The 13816-nt window shown below is 39.9% G+C and overlaps 1 protein-coding gene across 5 annotated transcripts in view; it reads left to right on the top strand.

The window, feature by feature from the left end:
* The window catches only part of numb (NUMB endocytic adaptor protein), a 45043-nt gene that overhangs the window by 15119 nt on the left and 16108 nt on the right, over window positions 1–13816 (top strand). For all 5 annotated transcript variants that reach the window (XM_085442658.1, XM_085442661.1, XM_085442657.1 and 2 more), the window contains exon 2: window positions 12418–12554. In XM_085442658.1, the coding sequence (XP_085298784.1) occupies window positions 12429–12554 (126 nt within the window). In that variant the 5' untranslated portion in view covers window positions 12418–12428. The remainder of the gene's footprint in view (window positions 1–12417; window positions 12555–13816) is intronic.

The following is a 13816-nucleotide window of genomic DNA, read 5'->3' as shown; positions in this document are numbered from 1 at the left end:
GAATCAGATAAAAATAGAATAACATACTATACAAAACAGAATAAAATACTGTACAAAATAGAATAAATGGACTGTACTCGGATTGACTGGTTTTCTATTACAATCCAGTATCTGGTACTAGGTACTATGACCTAATGGAAAACCATGGAGAACAGTGCCGAGTCGATATGAGTAGGAAAAGGGGCATAAGTATTTAAGCATTTATAAATATAAGTAAATGAAGGCGGTTTTCAACTGTCATTGAAGACGCAATTCTTAATTTCAAGTGTGAGTTGGCTGAAATAGGCCGGCAAGGACAGCATTCTAGTGCAATATTGTATCCAGTAACACAGCATAAGTCAGGACACTACCTAAGCACAAAAGTAGCCTAGGTAGTGTTTTTATTAATTACCGTATTTCCCGGACTACAAAGCGCACCTGAATATTAGCCGCACAAGCTAAAATCAGGGGAAAATCCTGTTTTGTACATACATTAGCCGCACCTGACCAAAAGCCGCAGGTGTTTCAATGTTGACTCATCATATGTAAGAGAATATGCACAAAGCGAATTGTCAGGAAAGAGATGGCTGTTTGGAGACACACCCCTTTCATTAATATTTTGAAAAACAAGTTATGGGTACATATTTGCACATGTGCTGTGCTTCATAAATGAGTAACAAATGTAGTACATAACAGTAACCTACAGCACACCAGAAAAATAGATTCAGACTACCTTTTAGGCTCAGGTGCAGTGACACGGCTTTAACAAGAAGAAAAGTCAGTCATTCACCACCATCTTCCTGCGCTCTAAAACCACCAAAGTCCTCTTCTCCAGTGTCGGATACGAACAGGATCAGGATGGCTTCGTCATCCACTCTCAGCTTCTTTCCTTCGTTGTCACTTTCAAAACCAAAGAAATCCTCATTGTCATTGTCAGTGTCGGAGTCGAACACCCTCTGAAGGGCCGTGGCGGTGTCCTCCTCTTCATCATGCAGCAGTCCAGCCCTTCGAAATCCGTTGGTGATCGTGGATGTTTTCACACTTTTCCACGCTGTCAGAATCCACCGGTGGAGTTGAGCACAACTTGCTTTTCGCAAGTTTATCGCCGCTCATCATCCACGACTCCCGCTGAACGCGTAGCGCTACTTTGAAGTTTGTTTTTCGCGCTACTTGTACGGCACTATGTTGCCTGGCGGATGGACATGTGACCAACATACCACTCTTGAACCCCGATCCTTCCGCCAGGCAACGTAGTGCCGTACAACAGCGGAACAAACAAAACAAATCGTCTTACGATATCACAAAAATCATGGACAATCTATAGAAAAGCCGCACCTGACTAAAAGCCGCAGGGTTCAAAGCTGGTGCAAAAAGTAGCGGCTTATAGCCCGACAATTACGGTAATTAATTTATTGTATTCCCTTGAGAATTTTAAGTTAAAGTACAAAATAATGCTTCATGCTTTAGTTTAACAAAAACTAACGGAACTTTAACCTGCTTTTCCATCATGTTGTCACATCAGTAATTTTTATCTGCCGTTTGCTCTCTTTCATATGGAGTATAGCTAGCGAGTCCTCCAGCAGCAAGTAATTTGTTTACATTTGGGTTGCACGTCATCAGCTGCTGGTATTTCCATAGTCTGGTTGTGCTTGATGGTATGTGTTTTTTTTGCCTCAAGTGCTGAAACAAGTGTGTAGTTTCCATCTTTATCTGTAGCTTTTTATGCATGTTTTGTGATCTATTGTGTGAATTAGTGAGGGGGTTTTTTTGGGTGGGGAGGTGGGGGGATTGTTTGTTTGTTTTGTTTATTTTGCTTAGTTTTTGAGATTTTCCAATTAGCTCCATTTTGGGTACTCATTTGTCGCCAGGCATGTTGCTCTTACTGCCCAATCTTGTCTTGTTATTGCACGCACTATGCAGTTAGGTCATGATATGACATTTTTATATCACATAAAAAATTTGTATCAGTGCTATCGCAAATTATATGTTGTGGCACAGCACCATGACTAGACACCATTCAGGTCATGCTTTACTCCGACTGGCTGTCTGTAATACTTTAATTGAATTTGTACAGTTGCATGTGACCCAGAATATCACATTTAGGGGTTAGCATTAATGAAGCTGCAGCTTAATTCCTCTTCACACACAGTTTCTCTTAACTGAATGTTGTATGTCAGTAACAGCCCTGTTGCATGTCTGTTGTGAAGTTTTGGTCAGTCTCATGTTTATTGTGTAGTTATTTGTATGTAATTACTGAGAGATTAGCTGACTTATCACCATAATTTTAGCTCCTTTTAGGCACATACTCCATTAACCTGAATGAGCAACCAGGACATTTTTTTTCATGGCACTGCTGTTATAATGGACCAGGTGACGTTTATGAATTAATTTTAACACAGTAAAGGTCTGAGTTGCATGCAGATTTTTATTCTTAGTGCCCTAAGGAAATAAACAAAACACACACACACACACACACACACACACACACACACACACACACACACACACACACACACACACACACACACACACAAACCCAGGCATCAGCAGACTTCGATAGACTGGTGCAGAGCTTTTTGCCAACATGAACAGAGACTTTAACGAGTGAGAGGCTGCTCTCTGTTCATAGCAGAAGAATGATGAGGACAGGCTTTGCAGAGAAGCACAGAACAGCTTCTTTTTGACCCAGATATTTCATTGTACTCTGTCCACAGCATCACCAAACACGGATGAGACATCATCCAAGTTGGTTTAGCCTAGCACCCTCCCCCCGCAAAAAACAAAACAAAACAAAAACAATGGCAAAAACTACATTTTCCAATCTTGGTCTGACTGGTTGTCTTTTACTGTTATGTACATATAGCTCGCCTCTCGTTTTTCTTTTTCTTTTTCTTTTTTCTTTTTTTTGCCCCCACCTTTTTTATATAAGCATGCCAAGCCACAAACTGGGGCTGGAAAATTGGATTACCACGGTAACAGCATTTTTAAAATTCTCTATTCATATGGCCGTCTTGGAGGGAAGGAGAACAGAGGCACTATCACCTCAAGTTGGCTGGCGCCCTGATAACATGGCTCAGTAGATATGCTTTAAAGGCATGTTTTGCATTATCTATAGCTGGTCTTATTGAAATTAGTATATAATGTGTTATTGTTTGTCCCCAAACTATGAAGTAACTGAACACACAGCGTGGAACTCCCTGAACTGAGTATAAAATGGGATGAAGAGTATCAGCTGGCAGAGTGGTGGAGCAAGTTAAGAAAGGAGACAATGGGGCCTTTTTGTCTTGAATTGCTGCCTGTTCTCTCTCTTTCCTTTTCTCTTGGTCTTACACTTTTCCCCTCCTAGCCTCTTCCTCCCTCCCTGCCCCTATCTGTTCTTTGAAACCCAACTGCTGTACTCATCCCTAGGATCCTTCTGCGAGGATTAATCAGTTTTCCATTCCTGGAGAGATTATTCAAATACTGTTACATCCACAGCCAACAGCAGTACTCTCTCCCTCCTTGTGCTGTGCACCACCAGGCTGAGGGGGGAAAAGTACTGTTCATTCTTTCTGCTTTCCTCTGTTTTTGTAGCTTTGCTTATTGTTTGTGCCTCTGTTTGGCCACCATGTCTTGGTCTCTTTACATTTTACCAACATTGTTTACCTTATAATTTTCTGTGCGTGCCTGTGTCTGTAATTGTCCATTGAGCATGTTGGTGACATTGCATGTGAGAGTCTTTGGGAGAGCTCTGCAATTTTTATTTTATTTTATTTTTTATTATTATTGCATGTTACTGTGTATATGAATGCAGAGAGAGTATAAATGGTCCTTGTGTAATTGTCCTCATTAGTGCTTCTAGGAGTACAGCCAGAGGGCCTCACAGCAATAGGCTGCAAGAGCTATGACAGCTCCAGCGGGATTCAGATCCTGCTTTCCTAAACCAAAGCCCTTACCTCACTACATAACTTTTTGGCTCTGGGGTGCCCCTCATGCCTTTTTATGCCCTCTGTTGTTTTAAAAAAGTATCGTTTTATTTATTAACAGGGCTCTAGAGTGCGACCAATTTGGTCGCAAATGCGACCAAATTTTTCAGTGGTGCGACTAAAAAAAAAAAATAAAAAATAAAAAATTTGGTTGCACCTGTGCGACCAACTGTTCGGGTAGCCAAAAAACAAACAAACTGCAACCTTCCCTGTGGTCAACTACAGACACACATTTTGCCCCTATCGTGGACTAAACCAATCAGAGATAGTAAGGGGCGGGACCTCTCTGATTGGCCGTGGTCCAGTTGAAAGTGCAGGTGGAAGTGGGAGGTGAATAAAGCGATATTATTCATTAAATCCTGAATCGACTTTTAAATATAACTGTGTTTTGCCAGAAATGCCAGATTCTCAGATTAAAGCTTACAAAACCATTTCAACAACAACCAAACAGCAAATGAGAGCAGGTACACGGATTCCACACAAAGACGTAAACACAGAGCGGACGCATCAGAATCAACTTTGTCTTTCTCGGCTTTCTCACCCGACGGCCCGTAGACGGACACGCTGTCGGAGCTTAGCGATCCTGATGCGTCCGGTCCGCGCTGTGTTTACGTCTTTTTGCGCTGATTCTGAGCTGCAGGTTTTGTCTCTCCAACCAAAATTCACCGAGCCAGCAGCAAAAGAAGCAGCAAACTGCGCTTCACATTTGATCAATGTCATCATGAATTTTGCTGTTTTGCTTCCACGACTATTAAAAACACACTTCATGCACAGCTAGCTCTCTCTCTATCTCTCTCTGTACTTCAAGAACAGTTTCCCGTCTCCAATCTCTGTTTTCTGTATTATTATTACCCACCAGTCTACCGTTGTTTACAGCGCTGTTGGCTGCTGTCTTTTTCTTTTCTTTTTCTTTTTTTTCACTTAAATGGCTTCGGACAAGAAAGCCTATTTTTTCTGTTGTTCAATACTGAAGAAATTTAAACTTTATATGCAGAACATTGTAGAATATTTTTAAGGTTATCTGCTATAAAAAGCCAGACCAGGAAAATCTCCTTCATGTTTTTCTGTGTTTTATTCTCAGTTACTTTCACACAAAGGCATCTGCTGTGATGTTCACAATTCTGATGAAGTCAGTACTGATAAATGATCAGAATTATAATATTTTTGACTGTCTGAGGCTAAGCTGAATCGAATCGGGACTTTGAAAACCGGAATCGAATGGATTATAGAAATCAGTGATGATACCCAGCCCTAGTGAGCAGCCTAGGCACGACAGAAGTGGATGTAGCTGTAATAGGAAAAGAACTATTGCTAACTTTTCTGTTAAGTTAAGGCCTGATCCTTCTGAAATTCATAGCCAGTGCTCTGACATGGTGTCATCAATCTTTGAATGCTGAAAAAGCACAGTATATCCAGAAAAACACATTATATTATATAAATTATTATAAAATTTGTGTGCGCCTAACTTTTGTGCCGGTACGCCTAACTTTTTAAAGTTAGCCGTACCTGTACGCCCATGGCAAAAAGTTAGTCTAGAGCCCTGATTAAGGTCTAACAATGGGTGCAAAGTATATAATTGCTGTCAAGGAGCACAGTTATATTTTTACTCCTTACAGTTTGCATCTGTTGTGCAGCTTTCGTTGTTAGAATAAAATTATACCATTACTTGCAGGCTTGTTTTCCTGGTAGCACTGTCCCTGTGTAAGTAGCCAAGCATGTGTTGTGCAGCTGCAATGAAAAGGTTTATATAAATGCTAGGCACTCAGAATGGAAATGCATTTCTCCAAAGACTATAAGTTCATTAACACAGAGCAGAAACAAGGTTTTTTGTCGTCACATTACAAGTGTGAAAACAGCACTCTGATTTTTGCTTTGACTTTGTCGAAGTGCAAGCAACAACAAGTTGCTTTTGTCCTTTTTTAAATATAATTGTCGCTGTTAATGTTCATAAACTGTGATGTGATTGTCAGTGTTAGAAGCCATGTTGGATTAGTGCAGCTTTGCTTTTGTTCTTTGAGGTCATAAAGTTTCTTTGATTATATATAGTTCTTTGATATAGTGAAAAAAACTGCTTGAGAAGTCTTACTGCTGCACTGAAGAAAAGTTATCTCCACCTTCACCCTGCACTTTCTTCCCTTGCTTAATCATTTCCTTCCTAATTATTTCCCCTTCCTGTCTAAACTTATCACTCTGTCTTTGTCTCCTACCTTCCGTAAGTCTGTCCCTTCGTCTTTCTGGCTTGTGGCCAGTCGTAGGGCTGAACATATTGCGTTGCTCATTGTAGCAGGCAAACACAGATTTTCACATCATTGCTCAATATCTGGTTTCTCTGGTTTGCACTGCTTGGCCTTCACGCTCGCCTTTCTGCCATTTAACGCACACAATGCATTTATCTAATGCCAGCGGTAATGCAAATTTCACCGGTGATTACTTGGTTTACACCCTTTGCAGCTTTAGTTGTGTGCACAAGGCTGTGATGTGTTTATGTTGCTGAAATGTAAATGCTGTTGATTTATTGTTTTGGATCAGTTTGGAAATTGTTATTTGTTGCAGTTAATGTAAATTATTTGGAAGTTCTATATGAAGCTGGAATTTTTCTTGTCTTCGTTGAATTGGAAGTTTTTCATTAGGCCAGGGAAATGGTCTTTGTGAATAAAGCGCGCGATTTATTGTGGCCAAAAAGTATTATGATTTAAACATGTTGTACTGGAGAGGAGCTGTGTGATGTATTTTGATAAACCTACCTGCACCTTGCTGTGGGTTTATTTTTTTATTTTTTTTATTTTTTTTTTTAGTTCACTGGCAAATCCTGCTTCTTTGGCACAGTTTGAAGGTGACATAAAGGGTCAACGCACAAACAACATTAGTAGGAGCTCCAAATTGGATTAATAGCAGCCAGCAATAACATGTTATTAGGGAAGGTCACATTTTTCTTAATACTGCTTGTTTCTAACATGCTGAACAAACATTTGCACATTCATGCAAATGGTTACACATGTTGTACACTCCTAAAGTGCATATGCTTGGCTGAGCACCAGCACATACATACATTCACTCACACTCACACACATAGCGAGCGTATGCTTTTTCCCACGCACATGAATATATGTGCATTGACTTAGACTCCTGGACTGTAGGCCCTGCCGTTTACAGTACAAAGCGTGTGGGTTGTAAGCTGGCATGAAGCATTGAGCGATTTAGAGGTTGAGTTTGAGCAAGGTGCTGTGAGATGAGGCAAAAATTACGGGGGCATTAGTAGGCAAACATTTGACTGAGACAAAAAAATGATTTCAAAGCGTAGATTCCAGCTCAGCCTAAAGTGTGTTTCAAATATGCATTTATCTTTTAATAAAGGTATCTAAAGATGCACACTTACATAAAGCCTTTATCTATTTTTTTGAGTAACTGATAAAAGAATCCAGGAATGAATCTGCACCTTGAACTATAACAAAAATAATAGTTGCTGTAAACACAACATAGATGTCAACCTTTTAAAGTTGATCGGTGAACACACACCACTTAGGTCTAACAGAAGAGGTAGACGTAAACATATAGGTGCGAAAACACGGGGATTCCCTTGTGGTAAACACCCTTTCCACTGAGCCATTCAGTCAACCTCAAACAGAGCAAGACATGTGCTAATTTTCTGTTTTGTTTCAGACCAACCAGCTTTGTACACAATAACAGTGAGCAAAAAAAAGCTCAAAATAGCATTTGGATAATTCCGCGTGAAAGCGTGATAGAAAAGGTCATAGTCAAGGTTCTCTCGTTGGGACTTACGAAAAGATTTGTTGTATTTCTCTTTCTTTGATTAAATTGTGTTTTTAGGACAGGGCAGGACAAAAAGAATGTTTGGCGCACTGAACTTGACCTAATTCTAGTAGTTGTTATTTACAGAAAATGTGCTTTACAAGTTTGAAAAACCTGTGGAACTGGTAGAGGAGCAAAGCTGCATGTTTTCTATATAAAGTGAAAAAAACAAAAACAAAAAAAAAGTCCCCGCTTGGCACGAATCTGTTTTTAAAAAAACCCACCCGCCAAAAATATAACATTGTTGACACATCTCAAAGATGTGTTTAAGTCATCATCGCTGGACGATGTTCTGTGTCTACTGAAAATATGACAAATTAATTCAAGGTGAGAACATTTTTCTCAAAATGTGCGCCTGGTGTGTGTGCACACAAATGTGTTTTCCCTCCTCTTCACTCTGCAGGCTAGAAGCATGCAGCCTGTGTCAGCGGCACTGCAGTGAGCCCAAACATGATATGACCTAAATAAACGAGTGCGTGAGGAGAGAGCGGGAGCGAGCGATGAAGCAATATTTTTTTTCTAGTAGCTCGAGTCATCTTGTTTTCAAACACTCCAGTCTTCTGCAGGGTACAACTCATGTGTCTGTGCACAGTTAATGCGGACATATGCACTAGGTTGTGACTGAGTGTTGTTAGTATCTCAGCACTTGCTGAAGTATTTGGCTTAAACACTTCTGCTTGGTTTCTACATTGTTTCTGTCAGATTTTCCAGCATGTGATATTGCAGAAAACAGTTTCCATTACAGATTATAATCTGAACCTTACTTAAATTTGGCTACACTCAGACTGATTTGATCCACTGATTAGCTCTGAAATTGGCGAAAAGAAAACGTAGCTGGCCTGTAAGCTGTGCAACAGATTAACTTTCTGATGTATCTTTTGTTTTGTGGAGAAATGCTACTGCATGACATTTTTAGAGTCAGTGGTCAACTCCAATGTCCTGCTCTGGTGACATTAGTTAAGTCTGATGTGTTTATCTGTGCTTCTGTGACCTGGTCAAGGCTGAAAGCTTTATTGTGTCCTGCCCGTAGCGCCGGAGCCTAGCACAGACAGATAAGTGAGCCTCACCTCAAACACACTTTACACTCTCAGTACAGGTTTCATTATGCAAAGAAACATCTAAGGTCCTCTGTGTGTATACATGTGTGAGTTAAGTAGGTGTGTTCATGTGAGAGTGTGTGTTTGCTGCTATGTTGCTGCTTGTCCTTGTGTCTTGTGTGTATGCGGACAGTCCGATCTAGTGGATTAAAGACCTTTAATCCCAGTAGATCCTCATCAGCTCAGAAGTTAGCGGGTACAACTTGTTAGTCAAGGAGTTTGCTTTGGTCACGTGTTAAAAGTCGGAGCTGCATGGCTGAATGACTTCTGGTCCCCAGTTATGACTCACTCCAGGAGACGTGAGCCGGGCTTTCGATGATGGATGCACCTTTCATTTCTAGTTTGGATCAGCAACTCTTAATTGGGTCTTTGCTTTTTTTTGTGCCTCCTAATCCTCTCTCAGTGCCAAGAGGACATACATGTGCTCTTAGCCCAATTAATTGTACTGTGTTGTTTTGGGTTCTTTTTAAAATTCAAGATAATTTTAGAGTTTGAACCTACACTAAGGTCAAACTTCAGATTTGTAAGATTTTAAGGAAAAATACAAACCTGGGTTATATTTTCAACAACTCCATGTATTAGGTTATTTATAAATAATACTCATTTAGTATACTAATAATTTAGAATAATAGCACTAATAACACTAGTTTAATAACTGCTTAGATCTGAGAGTGCAACAAGATCCCTAAAGGACCTGAAACATGTAGAGTTGGCCAAATGTTTGAATGATTGTTGAGAACTATATTTAGAAGTTAAACCAGTATTGAGGGCAACTTGCAGTGTGAAGGGTAGTTCAAACTTGAATGAGGAAGTGGGTTTAATGATTCGAATTTTATAGCCAGGCTTGGGGTCTCAAGTTAATTATTATCCTCCATATGAAAACTTGATTTTTAAGCTTTGTATTTGTAGTTATCAGCAAGTCTCACACGTCTCCTGAGCTGTCTCAGCCCATTCGTCTTTGGCGAATCTGTCAAACTTCTCCAGCTTTGATGGTCTTCTGACATGGACCTCAGTGTTCAGTTCACCCCATAGATTTTTTTTTTTTTTTTTTTTTTTTTTTTCAATGGGATGTCATGTTGGAAGACAAAGACCCACACCCAGTTTTGCTGCTGAAGCTGAATGCTTGAGGTTTCCTTCTGCAGAGGTGTTTTTTTTTTTTTTTTTCTTTCTGTTCTCAAACTGATCTCCCTGTTGGAGCTCAGTCTGGGGGGAGTTCTTTTTTCTCCTCGTCTTTCCTGATGTTGTGTATTTTCCATTGTTCGGTTCCGGGTCGCTGCTTGGGTGGCTGACCGGCCAGCTACCTAGCCTGACCTGTCTCCCCAATGTGATGTTTGTGTATTGTATGTACGGTCGGCAAGGTCAGTCTCTCAATTGCCCCTCGGGGATAAATAAAGTCTTCTGAATCTGAATCTGAAATCCTAGCGCATAACATACCGACAATTTGTCACGTCCCGAGGTGTCCCATGGGAACGCGAAAAGTAACCTTACGCGTTCCTGTGATACAGGCCGGATTGTGGATGAAATCCAAAAGAATGATGCTCCTGGCGGTCACGGACGTTCCAGTTGTGTATTCCAGCCATAGCCCTAACTTTAATCCTAACCGTAACCTAATCCTTAACCTTACCGACAACCTTAATGGTGTTCGATAGTGTTTTCTAAAGCGATTAAAGTAAAATAAATGTACATGTGCGAATTGAGTCCAAATGGTTCTCACGTTTCCTTCCTTTTGGTGGCCGAAAGCATAACATACCAACGACTTGTCACATAACGTAATATGTTATGCTTTGGAGAACGTGTTGCATATCCATCTTCCTTCATGATTCTTTCCACCTTGATGAGATTCCACACGGACCGAAGCATCCCCACAGCATTAGACTCCCACCACCGTGTTTCACTGTGGGGGACGGTGTTTTTTAGGTTGTACGCCTCTCACTTCTCTGTCCAAACATAAAGAGTGTCTCCATGACAACAGAGCTCTAGTTTTGTCTCCTCTGATCAAAGGATGCTCTTTCAATATGCATAATCTTTCTCAAGGTTCTCCTCGGTGTACTTCAGTCTGGCTTGAAGGCGTCTGTTCTGCAGAGTTTTTCTTGGTCTGTAACCTCTGAGTTCATTCCTGTGTAGGGTTCTAGTGACAGCCTCCTTTGAAGCTACAGTTCTTGACTTGCTTTTCACTCATGTCTTGGCAGTTGTTCTGGGGTCTATAGAGTCTTTCAAATCTTTCTCTTCCTACCTCTGCTGGGCTTGTTATGTACTATGTGGCTCTATTTCAATTTCTTGGTGATACAAATTATATATACAAAGTAGTCTCAAAACCTGAACTTTCCATCTCCTGCTTTGTGAGCATGAATTCTTTTTCTGAAGTCTAAACTGATTTCTTTTTTTCTTTCTTTCTTTTCTTTTCTTTTTTCTTTTTTTGCCATGACGATTTTTCAAATTGCATTTGTGTAAATTGAAAGATAACCCTAAGTTTTAACTTGATATTACAAGCTTTAAGCATAAAAAAGTTATACCACATCATTACACAGCAGCGGTTTCTGCTGTGATTCATAAAAAAGTCATTTTTTTCAGGGGGCTAATGATATTGACCCTGGTAACGTTTGTTTTTCTGAAATAAAAGAAATGGAATAGAAGTAATTTATTGTTTTTAAAACTCTAAAGCTCTGTTAAAAACAATTGACAATAACTTTGTATTTCATAGGTGGGCTAGTACATTTGTCTTCATGTGTATACAATGTGTTAAACACTACTCTTTTACTTATTATACAGATGACTGCAGAACTTAATGTAATGTGACGTTTTTTGCTGATTAACTGGCAAATGTTTTATTCCAAGACTATTTATACCTGACCTGGTAATAAGTTTACTTCTGACCTTTACTGGGGACTTGAGTTTGTTTTCTGCCTGAATGATCACCTGACCACCGTGTTACATCTATTTTTGCTCAGTTTACGTTAATAAGTACAGGGTGGCAATAAAGCCATGTTCTAGCAAACTTTAGCTTTGTAAAATATTACATTGCAGTGTAATTCAAAGTGATCTAGAGGTTGAAAAGATTTGTTTTACTAAATTCCCCCCAGAGAGGCCTCAGTGCAGTGTTTGAGATATTAATGGAAAATGTCAGACCATCTAAATTAAAAATGTGCAAACACTGTCTGTTAAATTGTGGTAAAAAAAAAAAAAAGGCTCTGAATAAAAGGAACACTGCTCCCTTTTATTTTCACTGCCTTGACTCCCAACACTGCAAAGTCTCAGCCTCTTTTGTTTCTCCTGGTGAGTCAGAGACACAGCAGCTTACTGTGTTTTGCACTGATGTCAGAGTTTAAAGGATTCCTATTTACAGGCATCAAAACAAGACTGCTGAAAGTGTTATTCTGCTGCTGTGGGTTTGCGTGATCGCCTGCTTTTTGGACCATTATCTATAATTTCACTGTAGAAAAACACTAAGCTTAACCTGAGTTAGATGAATCTCCAGCTTTTTAGTGCTGCACCTTCTTTATTTCACTGCTGCTGCTGACAGCTCAGTTTTCACTGTAAGATTATTAAAAATGTCTCTCCAATTACAGGGAGCTCAGCGATGAATAAGCTACGGCAGAGCTTCCGCCGGAAGAAAGACGTTTACGTGCCGGAGTCGAGTCGGCCGCACCAGTGGCAGACAGACGAAGAGGCAGTCCGCACCGGCAAATGCAGCTTTGCAGTCAAGGTGACTCTCCCTCACACACACACACCTGCGTACACCCCACTTCAGACACAGAAACGGAGTGCAGGGCTGACCTCACTTTGATGCATTCTTACCTTTGCGAAACTTCTTCATACCACCTTCCTCCCCAAGGACACGGCTTGTGATTAATCATAACCATTCAGAGAGTTTGAGCACAGTTTTTATCTAGGTTGCGGGATTATCTGCTGTAGTCTAACAAACCTGTGGGATGTGTGTGCACAATTACTTTGTGTTTTAGGAGTATCAGAACCCCTTGAATCCCCAGTAAAAATATGTGGAATTGAAAGAAATGTTTCATTACTGGCAAGATAAGTCGGGGACATGGTGAAATGGCAGTCAGCCCTGCTGTGCAGCAGTTGATGAAGTGGCGATCTCACCTTATTTTGGCAACAAAACCCTCCTACTTTTGCAAACAGAAGTGTGACGGTACACTTCCTCCCATCACATGGGCTCAAATCCTCCTCTTACTCGGGATAAAAGGGAACTGAAGACTTCAGAGTCATGAAAGGGAACGTTTACCTCAGAATTTCTAAGCTTGGCGGCTGTTCAGTGGATGTAAATTGTGCATAAGCAAATGTACAAGCTTTAATTTGATGTCGCCTATGTGCTCCCTTTATGTAGTTTTTATTGAGCAATATTGAGCAATTTGCTCTTGGAATTGCATAAACGGTCTTCATTTTAAAAAGAATTGCTTGTCCAGATGCTTTCACGAAGTCCAGAATAGAATATTGAGATCCTAATTTTCTCCAACAAGATGAGCAGAAAACCCTTCACGCTAACTGTATTTAATCTTTTATATGCTTATATAAGAAATGTAGGTCTTATGAGCACATAATTTTTGATTTTGTTGCTATGGCCCTAACCCTTAGTTCATATTTTAAGAGATATTTTAATCATGGATTACCAACATATGGCAAATTCTTTAATAGGCATTTATCCCTTTGTTGACAACCGTACGTCAGTTTCATTCTGTTGTGCAAAGTAAGTTGGATTTTGTTAATATAATGTTTTTCTTAGCTCAGCAAGGCTAAGGAGTATTAGCTGTGTTATTTGGTATAATAAAATAATAGAATATTTTAACTTTTGATAGTATTTTCTTGACTTAGAAACACAGAAAAAGGTTTGTGACATTTACAAAACGTTTGTATCTGTTTGAAAAGTAATAATTAGCCATAATTACCACAATGAAGGTGTAAAAGTAGCCACTGACTTAGAAGCCAGATACTTTAGGTAAATGGGGGGGA

This window comes from Copadichromis virginalis, linkage group LG19, assembly GCF_057382275.1.
Source record: "Copadichromis virginalis isolate Kocher_CV1m ecotype Utaka linkage group LG19, C_Virginalis_male_GT1.1, whole genome shotgun sequence".
NCBI classification, from domain to species: Eukaryota; Metazoa; Chordata; class Actinopteri; order Cichliformes; family Cichlidae; genus Copadichromis; species Copadichromis virginalis.
Note: the sequence above shows the minus strand (reverse complement) of the source record. Positions and strands in the feature narration are given on the sequence as shown.